The 25327-nt window shown below is 38.9% G+C and overlaps 1 protein-coding gene across 1 annotated transcript in view; it reads left to right on the forward strand.

The window, feature by feature from the left end:
* Positions 1 to 25001, forward strand: part of FAM117B (family with sequence similarity 117 member B) — a 135360-nt gene extending 110359 nt beyond the window's left edge. The window contains exons 5-8 of the mRNA XM_054479151.2: positions 11181 to 11324; positions 12910 to 13135; positions 14927 to 15047; positions 24005 to 25001. Of these exons, the coding sequence (XP_054335126.1) occupies positions 11181 to 11324; positions 12910 to 13135; positions 14927 to 15047; positions 24005 to 24323 (810 nt within the window). The 3' untranslated portion in view covers positions 24324 to 25001. The remainder of the gene's footprint in view (positions 1 to 11180; positions 11325 to 12909; positions 13136 to 14926; positions 15048 to 24004) is intronic.
* The last annotated feature ends 326 nt before the right edge of the window (positions 25002 to 25327 follow it).

A 25327-nucleotide genomic window follows, 5' to 3' on the forward strand; every position in this document is an offset into this window, starting at 1 on the left:
CAAAACCCTGTCTCTACTAAAAATACAAAAATTAACTGGTCGTGCTGGTGCACTCCTGTAGTCCCAGCTACTCAGGTGGCTGAGGCCTGAGAATCTCTTGAACCCAGGAGGCAGAGGTTGCAGTGAGTGGAGATTGTGCTGCTGCACTCCATCTTGAGTGACAGAGTGAGACTCTGTGTCAAAAAAAAAAAAAAAAAAAAGTGAAATAAGTCTTTTCTAGACAGGCAAGAACTGAGGGAATTAATCACCACTAGGTCAGCCCTACAAGGAATACTTAAGCAAGTCCTACATCTGGAAATGAAAGGAGGATATCTACCATCATGAAAACACACAGACATATAAAATTCACTGGTTGAGTCTCATTTATGTCTATAAATGAGAAAGAGAAAGTCAAATATTATCACTACAGGAATCCCACCACATGTAAAGGTAAACAATAAAAGAGGAAGAAAGGAACAAAAGATATACAAAACAATCAAAAAACAATTAAAGTGACTGACAGGAGTAAGTTCTCACCTATCAATAACAACCTTGAATGTAAATGGCTTTAATTAGAAGATGTAGACTGGTTGAATGGGTAATAAAATAAGAACCATTAGTATGCTGCCTGCAAGAAACTCACTTCCCCTGTAAAAACACTTATTGATTTAAAGTGAAGAGATGGAAAAGGCTATTCCATGCAAATGAAAACCAAAAGTATGCAGGATTAGCTGTATTTATATAACACAAAATAGACATCAAGTCAAAAAACAAAAAGACGAAGGTTATTATATGTAATGATAAAGGGATTAATTTAGCAAGAGGATATAACAACTGTAAATATATATGCACCTTACACCAGAGCACCTAGTATATAATGCAAACAGTGTTAGAGCTTAAAGAGAGAAATAGACCCCAATGCAATAGTTGGAGACTTCAAGACCTCACTTTCAGCATCAAACAGATCATCTATATAGAAAGTCAAGAAAGAAACATTGCACTTAATCTGCACCATAGGTCAAATTGAACTAATAGACATTTACAGAATTCTTCATCCAGTAGCTACAGAATACACATACACATATCAGCACATGGAACATTCTCCAAGATAGACCATATGTTAGGCCCCAAAACATATCTCAACAAATTTTTAAATATTGAAATTATCAAGTATCTTCTCATACCACAGACTAGAACTAGAAATCAGTAACAAGAAGGAAATTTGGAAACTGTACAGATACATGGAAGTTAACATGCTCCTGAATGACCATTGGTCAATGAAGAAATTAAGGAAATAAAAAAAAAATTCTTGAAGCAAATGAAAATGCAAGTACAACATACCAAAACCTATGAGATACAGTATAAGAATTGCTAAGAGGAAAGTATATACCAATAAATGCCTACATTAAAAAAAAAAGATTTCAAATAAACAATCTGAAGAGTGTACCTCAAGGAGCTAGAAAAGTAAGAACAAACCAAACCGAAAAGTATTAGAAAATTTTTTTTCTCTTTTTTTTTTATTATTATTATACTTTAAGTTTTAGGGTACATGTGCACAATGTGCAGGTTAGTTACATATGTATACATGTGCCATGCTGGTGTGCTGCACCCGTTAACTCGTCATTTAGCATTAGGTGTATCTCCTAATGCTATCCCTCCCCCCACCCCACAACAGTCCCCAGCGTGTGATGTTCCCCTTCCTGTGTCCATGTGTTCTCATTGTTCAATTCCCATCTATGAGTGAGAACATGCGGTGTTTGGTTTTTTGTCCTTGCAGTAGTTTACTGAGAATAATGATTTCCAATTTCATCCATGTCCCTACAAAGGACATGAACTCATCATTTTTTATGGCTGCATAGTATTCCATGGTGTATATGTGCCACATTTTCTTAATCCAGTCTATCATTGTTGGACATTTGGGTTGGTTCCAAGTCTTTGCTATTGTGAATAGTGCTGCAATAAACATACGTGTGCATGTGTCTTTATAGCAGCATGATTTATAGTCCTTTGGGTATATACCCAGTAATGGGATGGCTGGGTCAAATGGTATTTCTAGTTCTAGATCCCTGAGGAATCGCCACACTGACTTCCACAATGGTTGAACTAGTTTACAGTCCCACCAACAGTGTAAAAGTGTTCCTATTTCTCCACATCCTCCCAGCACCTGTTGTTTCCTGACTTTTTAATGATTGCCATTCTAACTGGTGTGAGATGGTATCTCATTGTGGTTTTGATTTGCATTTCTCTGATGGCCAGTGATGATGAGCATTTTTTCATGTGTCTTAAGAAGAAAGATTATTAAAGATAAGTGTGAACAACTATACACTAACAAATTGGAAAACCTAGAGGAAATGGGTAATTTCATTGACACATACAGGCTACCAAGGTTGAACCAGGAAATAGTAGAAAACCTGAACAAACCATGTTACTGGTTATGGGATTGAATCAGTAATAAAAATTGTCCCAACAAAGAAAGGCCCAGAACTAAATGGTTTTACTGCTGAATTTTAACAGAATAAAATAGAACTAGCACCAGTTCTTCTCAAACTATTGCAAACAATTATAGAGGAAGGAGTTTCTCTTAACTCGTTTTATGAGGCCAGCATTACCCTGTACCAAAACCAGACACAGGCACAACAACCACCACCGGAAAAAAACAAAAAAACAAACAAAAACACTATGGGCCAGTATCCCTATTGAACATAGATGCAAAAATCCTGAGCAAAATACTGGCAAACCAGATCTAACAACACATCAAAAAGGTAATATAACACGATTAAGTGGGATTTATTCCAGTAATGCAAAGATGGTTCAACACAGACAAATCAATAAATGTGATATATCACATCAACAGAATGAAGGACAAAAACCAACAATCATTGTAATAGATACAGAAAAACCATGTGATAAAATTCAGCATTCCTCCATGGTAAAAACTCTCAACAAATTAGGCATAGAAGGAAAATACCTTGACATAATAAAAGCAATAGATGAGAAACCCACAGCTAAATTGTACTGAATGGGAAAAAACAGAAAGCCTTTCCTCTGAGAACTGAAACACAACAAGGATGCCCATTTTCACCAGTTATTCAGTGTAGTACAGGAGGTCCTAGCCAGAGCAACCAGACAAAAGAAAGAAAGAAAATGCATCCAAACTGGAAGACAGGAAGTCAAATTTTTCTTTACAGGCGACATGATCTTATATATAGAAAAACCTACCCATTCCAATTTATCTGTACATAAGATAAGAACCAAAAGACTCTACAAAAAAATCACAAAACTGATAAATGAATTTAGTAAAGTCGTTGGATACAAAGTCAATATATAAAAATGAGTAGTGTTTCTATACACTAACAATGAACCAGCTAAAAAAGAAACCAAGAAAGCAATTCAGTTTAGCTAAAAAAGAACAACAAAAAACCCTGAGAACAAATTTAACCAAGGAAGTGAAAGATATGTACAACAAAAACTGCAAACACTAATGAAAGAAATTGAAGAGGACACAAATGGAAAGGTGTCCTGTGTTCATAGGAAGAATTCATGTTGTTAAAATGACCATACTATCCAAAGCAATCTATAGATTCATTGCAATTAAAATATTAATTGTTTATATTAAAATACCAATGACATTCTTCACAGAAATAGAAGAAACAATCCTAAGATTTGAATGGAACCACAAAAGACCCCAAATAGAGCCATACAAAGCAAAAAGAACAAAGCTAGAGGCATCATACTACCTGACTTCAAAATATGTTACACAAAGCTATAGTCATCCAAACAGCATGGATCTATGGAGCAGAATAAAGAACCCAGAAATAAATTCATGCATTTCAGCCAGCTGATTTTTGACAGAAGTGCTAAGAACATACACTGGAGGAAAGAACATTTTCAATAAATAGTGCTGGGAAAACCGATTTATGCAGAAGGATGAAAGTAGACCATTATCTCTTACCACATATAAAAATCAACCTAAAATGGATTAAAGCCTTAAAGGTAAGACCCAAAACTACAAAACTCCCGGAAGAAGACATAGGGGAAATGTTTCAGCACATTGGTCTAGGCAAAGATTTTATGGCTAGGACTACAAAAGCCTAGGTAACAAAAAAATATATACAAATGAGACTATATTAAATTTAAAAGCTTCTGTACAGCAAAGGAAACAACAGAGTAAAGAGAAAACCTGTTGAATGGAGGAAAATATTTGCAAACTGTTCATCCAACAAGGAACTAACATCAAGAATCTTCAAGGAACTCAATAGCAAAAACCAATAACAACAACAAAGAATCCCATTAAAAAGTGGGCAATCTGACTAGACATTTCTTAAAAGAAGAGACAGATTAAATGTCTGACTAGACATTTCTGAAAAGAAGACATAGATTAAATGGCCAACAAATATATATTTAAAAAAGTTCATCTTCACTAGTCATCAGGGAAATGCAAATCAAATCCAAATCCATAATGAGATATCACCTCACCCCTGTTAGAATGGCTATTATCAAAAAGACAAAAATTAACATATCAAAGGGATACCCTGCACTCACATGTTTATCGTAGCCACTCTCGGTAGCCATTGTATGGAATCAACCTAAGTGTCCATCAATAGTTGAATGAATAAAGAAAAATGTGGTTGTGTGTTTGTGTATACATGTGTATACATAACTGATTAGTATTTCATTGTGTTTTCTACAATATAAAAACTGAAGGAATGAGAGCACTGGTAGTTTATGAAACTTAGCAAAGGTTTAGAAAAAATCCAGTTTAGAGAGTTTCATGAAATATATATATTCATAGAGTGCAGATAAAAATGTGAGGAGTAAAAATATTTTACTGTTCAGATTGGCATTATGAATCAAAGTCCTGAAAAATCTTTACTATCCTTTGTGTCCCCCCAGAAAAATAACTTCTCACCCCAGGAATTTATTCTAAGGAAGTATTTATGTATGTGTGCAAATAATTGTCTAAGAGGATGTTCATGACAGTATGGTTCTGTAATAGTGAAAAATTGAAAACTATTTGTTCAATAGAGCATTGATTTCTTAAGTAATGCACTCATAAAATGAAATATTATGCAACTATAAAAATGATTTGGTTAAACGTTTTAAAGCATAGAGATAGGTTACAGGTCTGGTATAATGTTAAAAAAAAAACACAAAAACCTGGGTTCAGAACACTAGGTACGATCTGTTTCTGGTTAAAAGTCTATGTGTATACAGAAGAAAAAGGACTAGATAGAAGAGTTTTTATAAAATTATTAATAGTTGTTATCTCTGGTGATTGACATCTATTTAATTTTCTTTCTTCACTGAATATTTTTTTACTTTTGCAATAAAGAAAACAATGCCAGTCCAGGCACAGTGACTCATGCTTGTAATCCCTGCACTTTGGGAGGTCAAGGCTGGGAGGATCACTTGAGGCCAGGAGTTCGAGACCAGCCTGGGCAACATAGTGAGACCCTATCTCTAATTATATTTTTAAAATTATTTAAATAAAAAAAGAGTAAACAATGAAGTTAAAAATAGTTTCTCAGGGCAAACTTTTTATGGACATATTCAAATTCTCTGGATCACTATATCTCTGGCTTATGTTTAAGTATGTTCTTAAGTCTGTTGAAAACTGTAGAAATAAAAAAAACTAAAGGTGAGTGTATTAGTCTCTTCAGGCAGCCGTAACAAAATATTACGCATAGACTACGTGACTTTACACAACAGAAATTTATCTTCCAGTTCTGGAGACTCTTAAGTGCAAGATCAAGGTGCCAGCAGGGTTGGTATTTGGTTGAGGGTTCTCCCCTTGGGTTGCAGACAGCTCCCTTCTTGCTGTGTGCTTATATGAGCTCTTTGTGTGCATGGGAATGGGAGGTGTCTCTCTGATGTCCTCTTGGACCAGGGCTGCCCCCCCCCCCCCCATATGACCTAATTTAAACTTTACTGCTGACTGGGCACAGTGGCTCATGTTTGTAATCTCAGCACTTTGAGAGGCTGAGGCCGTCTGATTGCTTGAGCCCAGGAGTTTGAGACCAGCCTGGGCAACATGGTAAAACCCTGTCTCTACCAAAAAAGTACAAAAATTAGCCAGGCATGGTGGCATGTGCCTGTAATCCCAGCTACTTGGGAGGCTGAGGTGGGAGGATCACCTGAGGCCAGGACGCAGAGGTTGTAGTGAGCCAAGATCATGTTACTGCACTCCAGCCTGGGCAACAAGGTGAGACCCTGTCTCAAACAACAACAAAACAAAACTCAACTACTGCCTTAGATGCCCCATGTCCAAATACAGCCACATTGGCAGTTAGGGCTTCAACATATGATTTTGGGGGGACACACACATCCATATACCAGCCTTGTTGAACAAGCGTCTTATATGTTCTAGGCTCTGTGCTTGGCAGTGGCACTAAAGAGATTAATAAGACATAGTTTCTCTCCTCAGGTTAATTGTAGAAAAATAATCCAAAAGAAAAAAATACCACCTCTGTCCCCAGGTGTAGCTTGCTTCTAATATTTTGGGGAAATAGTCTTTTTTTCTGGGTGAAATATAAATCTGTGTGTGTGTCTGTTTTATATGCATGCATTGGCTTTTGGTTGAATAAACATTAAGGGGCAAAGGAAGAATGTTCTTTTCACTTCCTGCTTTTGTGAAATATCTGGCGTATATGAAACTTTTGTTCCAGTAGGTAGAACAGAAAATGTTGAGAAATTAGGTGTGTAGGTTTCTCTCTGCACATAGAATTTATGTTTATATTTGAGGAAATGGAAAATCAAAAAGTATAAGGGCTAAACCCTTGAAGACATATAGATCAAGCTTTAGTCCCATAATTTTCCGTTTGCAAATTTGCAAAATTATTTTACAGTTCACCTTCTAAAAATTGCATCATTCTTTACAGATCACTCTTTGTTACTTGAAGTTTGTAGCTCAGCTGACTACTATAGGTTACATCAGGAATTTGAGTTTTTATACCTATGGAGTGTTAGTGACTTAAAGTTTTATTGTCTTTATCAGTACTTGATTTATGACATTGATTGTGCTTTAGCCACCCACTAAACTGTATATAGAGTTGTCACCACTTACGAAAGCTGAAAGGGTCTAACCAGGACAAGTGTTCACATCAAATGAACTGGACTAAGAGAATAGATCTATGGATATGGCTAAGATCTTCCTCAAAAAAATAGTTTTGAGGCTGGACACAGTGGCTCACACCTGTAATCCCAGCACTTTGGGAGGCCCAGGTGGTGGATCACCTGAGGTCAGGAATTTGAGACCAGCCAGGCCAACATTGCGAAACACCATCATCTCTACTAAATATACAAAAATTTAGCTGGGTGTTGTCGTGGGTGCCTGTAATCCCAGCTACTCGGGAGGCTGAGGCACAAGAAACACTTGAACCCGGGAGGTTGTGGTTGTAGTGAGCTGAGATTGCACCACTGCACTCCAGCCTGGGAGACAGACCGAGACTCCATCTCAAAAAAAAAAAAAAAAAAAAAAAAAGGTTTTGAAAATTGTATATCTGTGTACCAAAGATCTGAGCTATGGAGAGTGGCTCAAAAATATAAGTTGAATTTTTTAAAATTATATAAATTTTCTCTATAAAACATTTATAGAACACCCAAACTTAAGATTTTTCTTTCCTTTGGTAGTGGATGCTGAGATTGGAAAAGGGATCAGAAAGAAGAGCTGGAAGTAAAGGGAATAAGTAATACAGAAGCTTGAGGCTGTGGGGAATGTGGGAACAGAGGGACTTATAAAAAGAGAAAAATTAGGAGACACTATATGTGAAAGAAAATAAGTGACACTTGAAAAAATGTGAAAAGATAAAGAATTATTTTAAGAATAAAATGCATAATAGGGAAAATACAAAATAAAAATTGCAGCTACTGTTTTCTGAGCATTCATGCTTTAGACACCAGTCACCATACCAGGTTTCCTGTCATTTCATCCTTTAAGCCATGAGGTAGGTTTCTGTGTCCTGTGTTACATATGAGGACCCAACACTAACTGAGCAGTGGAGACATGCTCACTCAGCACTTCTGCGTGGAGCTTCCCCTTGGCCTTTTTAAATCACAAATTTCTTCTGTTTGCCAAGGATTCTTGTTGTATTTATTATGCTTTTTCTTTTTTTTTTTTCCTTCCAGTTCTAAAGGGGAGTAGGAATAAAAGGAGAAACAGAGATTTAACACTAACTAAGTTCTGTATCAGACAGCAAGGTTATCAGGGAATAAAGCTAATGGTCATTGATTAGAGGCCCTGTTACCTTTGTCTTCTTGCCCACCTCTTCCTGAAAGAGGTTTTCCAAAGAAACTTTCCTAAATGGAGGATAGGTTAATCACATTTCTTTGCTAGACAGCAGAAGAATCTGCAAGATGTTCATCTGGCACACTGATGTTACTAGCTTTGGCGGATACCTCTGTTAATGCTTGTTTCGTATTTTATTTTGAGTATCTTGTCAGGAAACAAGTAATATCTTGTAATTATGTAACCAGATAGTTCTTTCCAAAAGTAATACTGTGACAATAAAAACATTTTTCATTTAAAAATCTCTACATAGATTTTGGAAGTGGTTCTGTTAAATAAATAAATCATATTGTGAAAATGGCCACACTGCCCAAAGTAATTTGTAGATTCAATGCTATTCCCATCAAACTACCATTGACATTCTTTACAGAATTAGAAAAAAACTATTTTAAATTTCTTATGGAATCAAAGAAGACCCTGTATATAGCCAAGACAATCCTAAGCAAAAAGTACAAAGCTGGAGGCATCATGCTACCTGACTTCAAACTATACTATAAGGCTACAGTAACCAAAACAGCATGGTACTGGTACCAAAACAGACATATAGACCAATGGAGCAGGACAGAGACCTTAGAAATAACACCACACATCTACAACCATCTGATCCTTGACAAACCTGACAAAAACAAGCAATGAGGAAAGGATCTCCTATTCAGTAAATGGTGCTAGGAAAACTGGCTAGCCATATGCAGAAAACTGAAACTGGACCTCTTCCTTATACCTTATACAAAAATTAACTCAAGATGGATTAAAGACTTCAATGTAAAACCCAAAAGCATAAAAACCCTAGAAGAAAACCTAGGCAATACCATTCAGGACACAGGCATGGGCAAAGACTTCATGACAAAAACGCCAAAAGCAATTGCAACAAAAGCCAAAATTGACAAATGGGATCTAATTAAACTAAAGAGCTTCTGCACAGCAAAAGAAACTATCATCAGAGTGAACAGGCAGCCTACAGAATGGGAGAAAACTTTTGCAGTCTACCCATCTGACAGAGGTTTAATATCCAGAATTTACAAGGAACTTAAACAAATTTACAAGAAAAAAACAACCCCATCAAAAAATGGACAAAGGATATGAACAGACACTTCTTGAAAGAAGACATTTACACGGCCAACAAACATGTAAAAAAAAATAAACATATGAAAAAAAGCTTAACATCACTGATGATCAGAGAAATGCAAATGAAAACCACAATGTGATACCATCTCGTGCCAGTCAGAATGGCAATTATTAAAATAAGTCAGGAAACAATAGATGCTGGTGAGGCTTTGGAGAAATAGGAATGCTTTTACACTGTTGGTGGGAGTGTAAATTAGTTCAATGATTATGGAAGACAGATTGGCAATTCCTCAAGGATCTAGAACCAGAAATACCATTTGACCCAGCAGTCCCATTACTGAATATATATGCAAAGGATTATAAATCATTCTACTATAAAGACACATGCACACGTGTTTATTGCAGCACTGTTTATGATAGCAAAGACATGGAACCAACTCAAATGCCATCAATAATAGACTGGATAAAGAAAATGTGGTACATATACTTCATGGAGTACTATGCAGCCATATAAAGGAATGAGATCATGTCCTTTGCAAGGACATGGATGAAGCTGGAAGCCATCATCCTTAGCAAACTAACACAAGAACAGAAAACTGAACACCGCATGTTCTCACTCGTAAGTGGGAGTTGAACAGTGAGAACACATGGGCACAGAGAGGGGAACAACACACACCAGGGCCTGTTTGAGGTGGGAGGTGAGGAGAGGGATCTTAGAGGACTGGTCAATAGGTGCAGCAAACCACCATGGCACATGTGTACCTTTGTAACAAACCTGCACATTCTGCACATGTATCTTATTTTTTTTAAGAAGAAACAAAAACAATAATAAATCCCCTCCAGAATATAAATAATTGTATAGATTAATCTGTTCTCATGTTGCTATAAATACCTGAGACTGGGTAATTTATAAAGAAAACAGGGGCCGTGTGTGGTGGCTCACGCCTGTAATCCCAGCACTTTGGGAGGCTGACATGGGCGGATCACAAGGTCAGGAGTTTGAGACCAGCCTGGCCAATATGGTGAAACCCCGTCTCTACTAAAAATACCAAAAAAATTAGCCAGGTGTGGTGGTGGGTGCCTGTAGTCCCAGCTACTCAGGAGGCTGAGGCAGGAGAGTCGCTTTAACATAGGAGGTGGAGGTTGTAGTGAGCCGAGATCGCATCACTGTGCGCCTGGGTGACAGAGTGAGATTCGTCTCAAAAAAAAAAAAAAAAGAAAAGAAGTTTAATTGACTAACAGTTCTGCAGGCTGTACAGAAAGCATGACACTGGCATTTACTGGGTGTCCGGGGAGGCCTTAGGAAACTTACAATCATGGTGGAAGGCAAAGGTGGGGCACACAGGTCACATGGCCGAGGAGGAGCAAGAGAGAGAAGTGGGAGGCGCTATACACCTTTAAACAACCAGATTTCATAAGAACTCACAGTACTAAGAGGGACGGTGCTAAACCATTCATGAGAGATCCACCCCCATGATTTGGGTGAGACATCCAAACTGTATCATTGTGGCACTAGGAGAGTTTAAAGTTATATTCTGAAATCTGAGCTCTGTTATAGTCATAAAAGAATTTCTGAGGTTGACATTCTTTTACTATATTTATTTATCCCTGTTCCCTTTGCAGTCGTTCATAGGTGTGAGTAAATTTTCAAAATCCTACCTTCATTGTGTGGGATTTGGGTTTTAAATTATATTTCATACATGCTAAGGAGCAGGTTTGGTCACTCACACTTTTTGTGAGGCCTGTAAACTTTGATTTATTTTTGAGTTACTTGTGTCTGTTGGAATTACGCTTCAGTCTAGAAAATTTAAAGGTAATGTTAAGCCTCTCTTCTCCATCCCATTTTCTTAAGGCTCCTGTTCCAAAGAGTGCACTTATTCCTGTAATTCCCATCACCAAATCAACAGGCTCCCGGTTCCGGAATAGCGTGGAAGGATTGAATCAGGAGATTGAAATAATAATTAAAGAGACTGGGGAAAAGGAAGAGCAACTTATAGTAAGTGATCTTGTATCTTAAAATCATTCTTGAACTCTTCTAATTATTAAAAATGCACAGTTTTGGTTTCCATATTTACTTGGGTTTCTTCCTTCTCATTGAGAGAGCAAAAATTTATCTCTTTTGAAAATCTTTGACCTGGGCGAGTGAATGAAAAGTTTTCATTTTGTTGCATGTCACAGAGGCAACTGATCTGACTTGAATTTGGATTACTGAACAGAAACTGTCTTTTGTTTGTCTGTGTTTAGAAACCATTAGGTGATATACTTCTTATTTGCTGTAACTCCATTTAACAAAAGTTTAGCTTACTAATTATGGAGAGCAGAAGTTTACATGACATTGAATACTTTCTAAGCATGACTCTCTCTGCTCCTTTTTTGAATGTCAGTGACTATTTGGTTTTGGTTGACATGCTAGGCCATGTCATCATAAAGTACATTTAGAAATGATCTGGCTGGGCACGGTGGCTCACACCTGTAATCCCAACACTTTGGGAGGCCAAGGCGGGCGGATCACCTGAGGTCAGAAGTTCAAGACCCACCTGGCCAACATGGTGAAACTCCGTCTCTACTAAAAAAATACAAAAATTAGCTGGGCATGGTGGTGCGTGCTTGTAATCCCAGCTACTTGGGAGGCAGGGAGAATCGCTTGAACCTGGGAGGTGGAGGTTGCAGTGAGCTGAGATCGTGCTGTTGCACTCCTGCCTAGGCGACAGAGCGAGACTCCATCTCATAAAAAAAAAAAAAAGAAATGATCTTCTGCCTGTTCTCTCTACTGACTAGAGTACACATGAGAATAGTTGCTATGTAAAACAGAAAAATTAACTGTTTCGGTTTAAAAACCATGTCACAGAGTATATTTATTTATCTAACCATCTCTCTATTCTTCAGTGAAGGAGGAATTGAGTATTGTATTGATGCTTAAGATCCTCTCTCTTAAGATAAAAGGTTGGTTTAGCTTAGAGAAAACATAGCTCCCCACACCCTCTCCTCCATCCTGCTTGATGGGGTACAGATTCCCTGATATAATAAAGGTAAATGAATCAAAGATGTGCAGGGAATTGGTTTCCCTGCTAAGTGATCCACACAGGCTTTCCTCTGTGTGTGTACTTGATTTTCTCTCCATCATTAGCACTTCTGTGATTAACCTTCCCCCATTTAGGAGGGTTGACTTGAAAAAATCCTTTCAGGGCGTGGCATCAGTGTCCCTGGTTCACATGATGAATAACCTTTTTCCTCTAATGTGGAACCTAGTGTTACACCTAGATTTCATGGCCCTCATTTATAATTTTTAAAATAACCCTTAGCACACGATAAGTGATTCAGTACAATTCATTTATTCAGCAAGCATTGGCCACCTGCTGTATGCCAGGACTTGGGAATACAAAGTCTTCACCGAAGACTCTCAGTGTGGGAGTCAGATTAGACAGGGATGTCACTAACGTGCAACATGAAATCCTAATAAGTAGGAAGGGATTTCTGATTTGTGAGTCTCTGGCACTATATGGGAAGGTTGACATTGGGTTCATTGCTGGTGATTTGAAATTAATTATAAATATACCTATGTTTTTACAATTTTGTAACAGCCACAAGATATTCCAGATGGCCATCGTGCTCCACCCCCGCTTGTACAGAGAAGTAGCAGCACGCGCAGCATTGACACACAGACCCCTGGTGGGGCAGACAGGGGAAGCAACAACAGCAGCCGTTCCCAGTCCGTGTCCCCGACATCGTTCCTCACCATTTCCAATGAAGGTAGCGAGGAGAGTCCTTGCTCAGCTGATGACCTGCTTGTTGATCCCAGAGATAAAGGTACAGTGCTGGAGGAATGTGCTACTAGATGATAACGGAATACCTCCTGTTGTATCATTCATTGTATTCATTTTCTAGCAGAACACACACACTCGAGGCTACTCAGTTAATGTGTTCAAAGCCTAGGTTTTCAATTTGAAGTGTAAACAGGTTTGACTGTCATGCTCGGTTGATGGTCTAGTTGGGCAAGTTTATGAGCTTTTGTTAGTTTGTAGCTCTTTTTTTGCACTTGTTAATACAACTTCCTTATTGGTGAGAAACATTCTTTTTGGAATAAATGAGATGAGCACTTGCTCTGAAAAGCACTTTGGTCTCTGTCACCTGATAGTCATGATTTTATTACCTTAATGCTTTTTAAATCAATACAAAGCCTTCAAGTTAGTGTTTTTTAGGATCTGTACTTGTGACATTTTAAACAAGGATTAAACAGATTTATATCAATGCAGGATGAGTGTTTAAAGCAAGCCTGATGTAAAACGTTGGAGGGTACTTTTAAAAATAACCTTAAAATACCTTAGAAATAACCTGGAAATAGAAGCAGTTTGAATGTTAATTACAAATATTCTTGCCTTTTAAAACAAATATTAGCCTTGCATCTATGTCAGGACAGTATTTTCTTAGCCTAATCCTGGTTATGTTGTGTACTTGAAAGCAATAATAATGACATTTATTTATAAATTCTAAAGCTCAGTTTAGTAGTCATTTATTTAGAGCCTCCTCCATACAGTGTGTTGAATGTCCTAAAGTGCTCTGCTGTTAGGACTGGCTGCTAGTACTCATCACCTAAGTCATTAAAACTGTAACAAGTGCAGAAGACAGAAGATTCACTGAAGAAGTTACTTTAAACTGTGGAAAGTTGTAAACTGTTATTCTTTGGACTTTTATTGCTAGCTTCTGGGTCTGATAAAACATGGGTCAGATAAAATCTGGCCCTTGATTTCCCATACTTTCTACTTCTACGTCAATAACATGTAGAAAGTCTATAAATAAATAAATTCAATAAATGTTGTATCCTGATCCATTTGATTTTAGTAGCTGGTTGGCCTCTGTGAATTTCTTTTGTAGGAAAACTGGGCTGTAATGCTGCTGCCAGCAAGGAGTTTGTAGCTTAGCTGGTACAGACTGAAAGTTTAGAACAGATATTTAACATATTAAAATTTTTAAGTTAATATAAATTGAGGATATCAGCACTGAACAAGAATATCAGAGTAAAGAAATGTTCCTCCTGATAGGGTTAATTTGGAAAGATTTCAAAAAACTTGAGTCAGAGCCAGACTTCGAAGGACCTTTTGGAAAATAAACAGAACTTACCCCTTTTAGGTAAGGGGAAATTCATAGGCAAAAAAAATGTTTGGCATCCAGTGGCTCTGACTACCTGGAGCAAAGATTGTAACCAGAGGAGCAGAGAAATCAAACTGAGAAATTCTGAAGCGCAGGCCAAGAATTAATCATCAGCAACCAATGAAGAACCGTTTCAGATATTTGCACTGGGAAAAATGGAAGTAGTGTTTGAGTGCATTTGTTTTGTAAAGAATAGAAATAAGGCAACCAGCTAGATCAGTGTTCACTACTGAGGATTATGTGATACAGGCCTAGGCTATGGTAATCGTAAGTGGAAGTGAAATAAATATTTTATTTGTGTGTGCATTTATTTAAAAAACATTAATTATCTCCTTGATTAATAAAGCACTGTTCCTGCCCTCAAGTAGTTCATGGTGGGCTAGTCCAAGAACAATTAAATATAGTATGACTATACATTTATGTAGTAATCTAATGTGTCATTTCTTGCAGAGAATGGGAACAATTCTCCTTTGCCCAAATATGCAACCTCACCAAAACCTAACAACAGTTATATGTTCAAAAGGGAACCTCCTGAGGGCTGTGAAAGGGTCAAAGTCTTTGAGGAATGCTCGTAAGTATCCCTTCCACCATCCCCACAAAAAAACTATTATGAGCTCTTTTTTTTGAGATAGGATCTCACTCTGTCATCTAGGCTGGATTGCACTGATGCAGTCACAGGTCACATTGCAGCCTCTACCTCCTGAGCTCAAGTGATCTTCCCGCCTCAACCTCCCAAGTAGCTGGGAATACAGATGCACACCACTAGCCTGGCTAATTTTTTTTTTTTTTTTTTTTTTTTTTTTTTGAGACATAGTTTCACTCTGACGCTCACTGCAATCTCCGCCTCCTGGGTTCACGCCATTCTCCTGCCTCAGCCTCCCGAGTAGCTGGGACTACAGGCACCCACCACCACGCCTGGCTAATTTTTTGTATTTTTAGTAGAGACAGGGTTTCACTATGTTAGCCAGGATGGTCTCAATCTCCTGACCTCGTGATCAGCCCGCCTCGGCCTCCCAAAGTGCTGGGATTACAGGCATGAGCCACTGCGCCTGGCCTAGCCTGGCTAATTTTTTAAAGTTTGGAGAGACAGGGTCTCACTGTGTTGTCCAGGCTGGTCCCAAACTCCTGGGCACAAGCAATCCTCCTGCCTGAGCCTCCTGAAGTGCTGGGATTACAGGCATGAGTCACTATGCCCAGCCTATTATCAGCATTGTTAAGTAAGCTGAAAGAATAGTATAGTGATCACTCATATATCTACAACCCAGATTAGATAATAGCTAACATTTTGCAGTATTTGCTAAAAGTAACCACAGTACTACTATATAACCACAGTATGATTATCTTAGAAAATTGACAGTAATGCTTAATATCAGCTAATACCCACTTGTAATTCAAATTTCTTCAGTTGTTTGCAAAATGTCTTCTGTGGCTGTCATTTGTGAACATGTATCCAGTCATGTTTACGTGTTGAATTTAGCAGTATATTTATTCCAGATAGACCATGAATCTCACTGTGGTTCCATTCTTTCAAGGAGGCCAGCCTGGGCAACATAGCAAGATCCATTCTCATAAATACATTTAAAATACACACACGGCCAGGTGCAGTGGCTCATGTCTGTAATCCCAGCACTTTGGGAGGCCAAGGCAGGTGGATCACGAGGTCAGGGGTTCGAGACCAACCTGACCAACATGGTGAAACCCCATCTCTACTAAAAATACAAAAAAATTAGTTGGGCGTGGTGGTGGGCACCTGTAATCCCAGCTACTCAGGAGGCTGAGGCAAGAGAATTGCTTGAACCTGGGAGGCAGAGGTTGCAGTGAACCGAGATCGCGCCACTGCACTCCAGCCTTGGCGACAGAGCGAGACTCCGTCTCAAAAAAAAAAAAAAAAAAAATACACACACACACACACACACACACACACACACACCCCTACCTACCTCACTGTGAGGAAGATAATTTAAGCAGGATTTTTTTTTTTTTTTTTTTTTTGAGACGGAGTCTTGCTCTGTCTCCCAGGCTGGAGTGCAGTGGCACAATCTTGGCCCACTGCCAGCTCCGCCTCCAAGGTTCACACCATTCTCCTGCCTCAGCCTCCCGAGTAGCTGGAACTACAGGTGCCTGCCACCACACCTGGCTAATTTTTTGTATTTTTAGTAGAGATGGGGTTTCACCGTGTTAGCCAGGATGGTCTCGATCTCCTGACTCGTGATCCACTCGCCTTGGCCTCCCAACATGCTGGGATTACAGGTGTAAGCCACCACGCCCGGCCTAAGCAGGATTTTAAACTAACAGTAGTATCTAGTGCCCTTGGTATGTGATCTATATTCACATACTTCTTTTGGCTGGTACTGTAGTCAGCCACTCCCATTTTAAACTCATAAGTCACCCAGAAATTATACAGCCTGTGGCTCCTTGCTTTACAAGTGATGACTAAGGATTTGAGGTTTGTGTGAGAATGAGCAAATTAGGTGATGAATGTTATTTGGAGATATGATGACAGTGTTTAGCCCTCGCCGTCTAATTTCACTGTGGTTGCCAAGTCTGAGAGCCACCCTTTTTGGCCTTTTTTTTACTGCAAATCCTGAAATACAACATGGAGATTGTCCAGCCTTCTGCAGTTTACATAGTTTGTCATCTTCTTTTATCATTAACATCTTGGAGTGATTTGAAATCTAGGCTGGGCGTGGTGGCTCATGCCTGTAATCCCAGCACTTTGGGAGACCAAGGTGGGCGGATCACTGAGGTCAGGAGTTGGAGACCAGCCTGGCCAACATGGTGAAACACCATCTCTACTAAAAATACAAAAATTAGCTGGGTGTGTTGGCACACGCCTGTAATAATCCCAGCTACTTGGGAGGCTGAGGCAGGAGAATTGCTTGAACCTGGGAGGCGGAGATTGCAGTGAGCCAAGATCGTGCCACAGCACTCCAGCCTGAATGACAGAGCGAGACTGTCTCAAAAAAAAAAAAAGGCATTCTTTTGTTTCTCTTATGTGCTTTCTTGTCCGTGCTTCTTTGAACCTGAATTCTGAATAATTTAACCACACAAAGAGCATTGTTTTTGAATCCCTTCAACTTCTCTACTAGGAAACACCAGTCTCCTATCTGCTTCTGTGACTGTAATTGAAAACTCTTGTTTTAGCAACTGCTTATTTTAGGTTTTTTCACCATATTAGCTTATAAGTTTTAAGTGGTACTAGCTGAGAGTTTAAGCCAGTTTTATAGCAGATTTGTTCCATGGACTCCCTGCATCATAGTCACCCGGAGAGTTAGTAGAAACTGTAGATTGCAAGACCCTATCCCAGACTTAATGTACGGGTAAATATGGAGGTAGGACATGAGCTGTGCATCTTTAACAAGTAGCTCAGATGATTTTTATGCCCAATATGAAAATACTGGAAATTAGGTCATTGTTTTCACCAGTTTAAAAATCATGTTCCACTCCCTTCTGGCCTGTATAGTTTCCATTGAGAAGTCTGTTGCCAGACAAATTGGAGCTCCTTTATATGTTATTTGCTTCATTCCTCTTGCTGCTTTTAGGATCTTCTCTTTGTTCTTGACTTTGAATGTTTGATTATTGTATGTCTTGGGGTAGTTGTTTTTGGGTCAAAGCTGTTTGGTGTTCCCTGACCTTCCTGTACCTGGGTATTTATATCTTTCTCAGGTTTTGGAAAGTTTTCTGTTATTACTTCTGAGAATAAACTTTCTACCCCTTGGTATCATTCGACTCCCTCTTGAACAATAATTCCTAGATTTGGTCTTTTGAGGTAATTTTCTGTATCTTGTAGATGGTCTTTGTTCCTTTTCATTCTTTTTCCTTTTTTCTTCTCTGACTGTTTATTTCCAAATAGCCTGTCTTCAAGCTCACCAATTCTGTCCTCTGTTTGACTCATCTCCTGTTTATATCCTCTTACGAATTTTTTAGTTCTGCAAATGTATTTCTCAGTTCTAAGATTTGTTTGATTTTTAAAAATTATTTCAATCTCTTTGTTAAATTTATTTGATAAATTTCCGAATTGTTTTTCTGTGTTATCTTGGAGATCACTGAGTTTTCTTAAAACTGCTATTTTGAATTATTGGTTAGCAAATTCACATATTGGTGTCTCATTAGCATCAGTTACTGGTTCTTTGCTTTGTCCATTTGAGGAGGTCATGGTTCCCTGTTTGCTGTTAATTCTTGTGGATATAAGTTTATGTCTTTGCACTGAAGGATTATTTATTCTAGTTTTCTCTATCTGGCTTGTTTTGGTTTTTATTGGATATATTTGCTTACAGATTCTTCACTGCTAGATTGCTGCCTCCTTTTTGGCTCTAGGTGGCGCCTTAAACAGAGGTCCACCGTGGCTCTAGTAAACAACCTAAAGGCTGCTGCTCCTGAACGGGGGGAGGTCCCAAAGGTCTCAGTAGCTTGGGAAGGCTAGGTCGGAGTTCGTGCTGGAGGGACCTGTGTGGTGCTGCTGAACCACTGTGATGTGGTATCTCCTTTCACCGAATTCCACAGCAGAGTTTCCAGGGCTGGGGATGGCATTTCTGCCTCCCCTCTTTGTCTTCGCCTTTCCTTGGGGATATTTTTCCTTTCGTGTATTTACCATGCTTCCCATGGGTTAAGGCAGTGTCTTGTCAGGGAACCCAGGATTGTGGGGAAGCTGGTTGTCTAACCCAGTCTCGGTTTTTCTAGTGTAGAGACCTTGAATTGTGCTGGGCAGAATGAGGGTAGTGTTGTCACAGATGTGGAAGTCTGATTCTCAGTTTTTTCACTTCTCTGTGGCCCCAGGAACTGTCTCTTCATATTTGAATTCTAGGATATTGCTAGTAATCATCTCAGTAATACATATTTGTTTTTGGTTTTCTGTGGCAGGGAGTGGAACCATGTGTTTCTTTACCACTATTTTGGAACTGGAAAGCAGAAGTGGGCTCATTCTATTAGGTTAAAATCTGTTGGCCCAAATGTACTTTTTTGGAGTTGTGCCTGCCCCCCTCCACTGCCAACCCTGCTGAGACAGGTTCTCACTCTGTCACCCAGGCTGGAGTGCAGTGTTGGAGTCAACAGCTCACTGCAGCCTCGACCTCCCCGGGCTCAGGCAATTCTCTCACCTCAGCCTCCCAGTTAGCTGAGACCACAGGCATGCCACCACACCCAGCTAGTTTTTGTAGAGATGGGGTTTTGGCATGTGCCCAGCCTGGTCTTGAACTCCTGGGCTCAAGTGATCCACCCGCCTTGGCCTCCTAAAGTGCTGGGATTATTATAGGCATGAGCCACTGCATCCGGCCTGAGTTGAGCTCTTTGATTTACTCATTGGCCCTTAGGATTTGCCTAAGTGCTAAATGTAGAGATTTGGTTGATTGGCTCCAAAGCATTTTGATTGTTTTTAAGAAATGACTTTAAATATTTGTTGGGTGGTGTCCTGTGGTACCTGCCTTAGACTATTGCATTTGGAAAGTTTCTGAGGACTGTGTCTGAGCTATGTACTACTACATTATTTATCTTTAAAGGGAGAGAAGAAAAGACCAGAGGGGTGTGTGTGTGTGTGTCTGTAGATAGATCAAACATAAGATAAACCCTAACATATTACATGGTTAGGTTTTTTGTTTTTGTTTTTATTTTTTTTTCTTGAGATGGAGTTTCACTCTTGTCACACAGGCTGGAGTGCAATGGCATGATCTTGGCTCACTGCAACCTCTGCCACCCAGGTTCAAGCAATTCTCCTGTCTCAGCCTCCCAAGTAGCTGGGATTACAGACACCCACCACCATGTCTGGCTAAGTTTTGTATTTTTAGTAGAAATGGGGTTTTACCATATTGGCCAGGCTATTCTCGAACTCCTGACCTCAGGTGGATCTACCACCTCTGCCTCCCAAAGTGCTGGGATTACAGGCATGAGCCACCGTGCCCAGTCATGTTACATGTTTTATGGCACGTTGATCTGTTAGTAGAAGGTAAACCTATTTTTTTTTAATGTATTGTTTATTATACGTTTTACTGATAGAAAGACTGTGTAATACTATTAATATTTTAATCACGTTCCAAAGACAAATTAGCAGTCATAACTAAGTGTGGATATCTAAGAAGTAATTTTAACCTTTTGTCAATAAAATAAGTTACTCAAAGTCTTTTAAAAAAATTAGTGTCTTTTTGTCCCAGACATGTCAAAATTAGAGCAATAACTACCGTGCACACTACAATGAAAGCAAGGGTAGATTGTTGGTCCCAATATAACATTTTAGCTTTAGCCATTCTTTTAAGAATACTTTTCTCACTAAGTCTTACTTTTGCTTTAAAGTACTAACTCTGACCTGAACTGGGGGGTCGGGATGGGGTAAGGAGTGATCTCTGATTTCTAGAAATGTATCTGTTTACCTGAAAGAAAATAGGTGGTTGGATTTGGGCCCAAAAAGGACAAAACCAGATTTTGTACTTCTGTCTCTATAATCTTTTTGATAACAGCACATACCATAGCCATGTCATCTGCACTTAGTAAGTCCTTTTTAATGAAGTTGAATATACTCTTTCATGATCCCAGCTAATGAAGTCCTTAGATTCTTACACACTATGGCTTCTTTGCAATATAGAGGCATTTTTAAGTCATATCTACTTTGAGACAATCCTTTTGGAATAACTGCTTAAGAAAAAATAAAATTTTAAAAACAGCATGAGGTTTTTTCTTTCTATGTATGGTTTGTAAGTTGAAGAATGCTTTGAAGTAACGTTAGTATTTGCAGCTTCTACTAGCATATGTGTAGGTCACATATCCTGTGGTGGGTCATGTTTTTCTTGGATAATGCACTCTTAGAAGCCACAGAGGTTAGGAAAGTGATTCTTCTTGGTGGGCTAGGGTAATGACAGGAAGAAGAAGGCAGAAGGAGAGTTTTTTTAGTGCTTTATGTTATATTGGTGTTAGTGTTCTGTTTCTTGATCTGATCAGTTAGACAAGTTATTACTGTTTACATTATTTTGTGTGAGGTATATCGTAAGTCTGTTTTCATGAAAGCAGCAAGAAAGTTAAATGGTTTTTAGATTCCTGTCATTAAAAAAACAATTCCAGATCAAAAACTTTATCTAAATCAGGAAGTTTGTACTTCAGAAATGTAAAGTTTCATCCCAGAGACCTATTAGCAGCCACAAGTCTTAAGTTTTTTTTTTTTTTTTTTTTTTTTTTTTTTTTTTTTTGAGACGGAGTCTCACTCTGTCGCCCAGGCTGGAGTGCAGTGGTGCGATCTTAGCTCACTGCAAGCTCCACCTCCCGGGTTCGTGCCATTCTCCTGCCTCAGCCTCCCAAATAGCTAGGACTACAGGCGTCCGCCACTACGCCTGGCTAATTTTTTGTATCTTTTAGTAGAGACAGGGTTTCAACATGTTAGCCAGGATGGTCTCGATCTCCTGACCTCATGATCCGCTTGCCTTGGCCTCCCAAAGTGCTGGGATTACAAGCGTGAGCCACTGCGCCCGGCCATCTTAAGTCACTTTTAAGAAGATAACCTCAAACAAGTTAATTAAAAACCTAGGCCTCATTTGGATGGAAGTGTTAAAATTAGCCTTTTCATTTTCTACAAGAAGTTTTTCATTCTACAAGAATGAAAGTTAACTTCGGTAATTCTGTCTTCAAAGGAAAATTTAAGGCATTATTTAATTATGGAAACATAACCTCAATTTCCTCAAGTTCAGTGTATTGAAAATCATGCTCTGAGATGATAAAAATAGAAGGGTGTATGTTGTTCTTATCAGTAATATATCCAAATATACTTGTGGCACTAAAAGTACTCAACTATTCAACAAAGAATAGTGCCCACGTTGAACATAACTTACATAATGTATTTTTCTTTGTTCTTAATTGTTATATTTGCCAAAGCTCTCCATAGTGTTCACTGTTAATAAAAATCTGCCCACCTTATCATTGTTTACTTGGAACACACATCTTTTTGGTGTCTACTCCCCATCTGCTGTTTACTCATTCTTCAAAACCCAGCTCAGAGGGTTACTACCAAACCCTTCCTCTTCCTACAGGCCACAGGTTATCCACCCCCTTGTGCTACCTCTAAACCTTTTTATAAACCTTTGTTATCATGCCTGTTAGATTATCTTGTGGAGGTCTTAACCTCTTCTGTGCTGTGAACAACTTTGGCAGTCTGTCTGGTAAAGCTTGTGGATCCCTTCTCTGAATGATGTTTTAAATGCATCATATACGCAAGATTATAAAGGAAGCTAGTTATGTTGAAACACAGCTCTGTCCCCATCACTCCTCACCCCACAAGAACTATAAATTTAGTCCACCTCCTCCTTGTGGATTGTTTCAACTTTGTATCCTCAGAATTTAGTGCACACTTGCATTTTTATTGAACTGATTTAGATTTTTTTTTTTTTTTTTTTTTGTGAGACAAGGTCTTGCTCTGCTGCCCAGGCTGGAGTGCAGTGGCCCGATTATGGCTCAGTACAACTTCCACCTCCCAGGGCCAAGCTATCCTCCCACCTCAGCCTCCCTAGTAGCTGGGACTACAGGTGCATGCCGTCAGACTAGATTTTTTTTTTAAAGGTTTTTATAAAGACGAGGTCTCACTATGTTGCCCAGGCTGGTCTGGAACTCCTGGGTTCAAGTAAGCCTCCCCGCTCAGACTCCCAAAGTGCTGGAATTACAGGTGTGAACCACCACGGCTGGCTGATTTGGATTTTTATTGTCATTGGAAGAGATGAGAATCAACCTAAGTCTTGAGTTATTTAGGTTCTCCCACCTTAGTTTTGTGGCATTTCTGTGTTACTTTAACAATGTAGTTTTTTTATACTTTTAGTTTTCATGAAATACCATTAATACCAATATATTTTTCAACAATTTGGGTTAATTTTCAGGAGGACCTAGGAAAAGCGAAGAATTTGGCTTTAATACAAAGCTTTCAAAGCAAAGGAGTTTTTATTTTGATTTCACATTTACATTATATTACTCAGAAAACTATCATGGTTAACTCAAAGAATTGTTCCCATCAAAGAGATTTTTACAAGCACTTGAAGAGAAAAGCCATGCCTCCCATAGTTTTAGTCATGCAATGGTGGAACTTAGCAAAAGACGGACATTGTATATCTTTAATTTCCTTGCTGTCTGCTTCCAGTATACTATAGACCTCGGAAAAATCATGGCAGTGGAATATACCATACATAAAGGCATACATGTCTTTAAACATCTAGATTTTCTTTTGCTATAGGAAATTCATTATTCCCTTGACCGTCTTAGCTCTTCATTGACATGCAGTGCTCATCGGGCTGAGCCGCCTGCATGGTAACGGGGCTGTCGAGGGAACTGAAAGCAGCAATGATGATGGGGGCTTCTTGCATTCTAAGATACATATGTTGAATCATATGTCAGGTAGCACTTTGGTCCTTGGTGTTTGAAGGGGGGACAGAGCTTGAGTTTTATATTCCTTTTCTGTGATGTAAGTTAACTGTTTTAAAAATAAAAGAGCTTGTTTCCAAGCTTTTTTTTTTTTTTTCTTTTTTTAAGTTCAGTGACTTAAAAGCATTGGGTTGTCTGTTCTATGTCTAGGCCAAAACAGCTTCATGAAATCCCAGCCTTTTATTGTCCTGACAAAAACAAGGTGAATTTCATTCCTAAAAGTGGATCTGCTTTCTGCCTCGTCAGCATCCTCAAGCCACTCCTTCCTACCCCGGATCTTACACTCAAGGGCTCTGGCCACAGCCTGACAGTCACCACTGGCATGACAACCACTCTGCTGCAGCCTATTGCTGTGGCCTCCTTGTCTACAAACACAGAGCAAGACCGAGTCTCTCGAGGAACAAGTACAGTCATGCCATCAGCTTCTCTACTCCCACCACCAGAACCAATTGAGGAAGCTGAAGGATAGGTCACAGTGCAACGTGGCTGTTGTTCTGGGAAATTGGGAACCTCCTCAGATCACTGGATTCTGATGGCATCGTGCGCTTCTGGTCGGCTGTGATGTGCTCCAGCTTTCCAGTGACATGTGACGGTGAGACTTCTGGAAGAAAGGATCCCCTGTGACGGCTCTGCCCCACTTGTGAACGCCAACCCTCAGTGCTTAGCCTGCTTTTTATCAAAGCACTGATTGAAACAAGAAAGGTCTCATTCTTTACCTTTGAAGAGACAATATCACGTTTTTGTTTTCGAATTAGACTTCTTTAAAACACACACACACACACACACACACACACACACACACACACCCCTGATCCTTGCCAACATGATTCCTAAAGGGAGATGTGACTGATGCTGCAAGAACCATCTTTTCTATGAAAATGACTATTTTATAATATACCAATGTTACATTTTCTGAAACGTAGCAAACAGTATATTCAAAAGATTCTTTGGTGGCCTCTGTTTCTTGTTCCCTTTCTAGATGTGTGCTTTTCTCAGCTGTTTTCAGCTTTGGGACCAAAGGGATTGTTGACATTTTCCCAGCAATCTTAATCTCATGACTATGTTCTTCTCCCAAACAAGGATTGATAGGTAAATGCATTGAACAAGTATATATAAAAAGAGATTAAAAAGCAATATTCGTACATTACGTGATTTATGTTTTTGATGTCAAAAGTTTGTGCTTTCGGTGAAATATTTGTATAACTGCTGTTTTCTTCACTACTCCTGTACACATTTCACCATGTGGTCAGAAAAGTTGTAGTCTGAAGACAAGTGCTTTAATATGTTCTCACCCATATTGGAACTTGATTTAAAAGTCAGTGAGCCAAAAGGAAACTATCCAGTGTTGATTGCTAGCTAAGAGTAAGGAGCCCCTTTGGTTTTCTGTGATATAATATATATATATATATATATATATATATATATATATATATATATATATATATCACACACTCTCCCTCCTTCACCACAGGT

Source organism: Pongo pygmaeus, chromosome 11, assembly GCF_028885625.2.
Source record: "Pongo pygmaeus isolate AG05252 chromosome 11, NHGRI_mPonPyg2-v2.0_pri, whole genome shotgun sequence".
NCBI classification, from domain to species: Eukaryota; Metazoa; Chordata; class Mammalia; order Primates; family Hominidae; genus Pongo; species Pongo pygmaeus.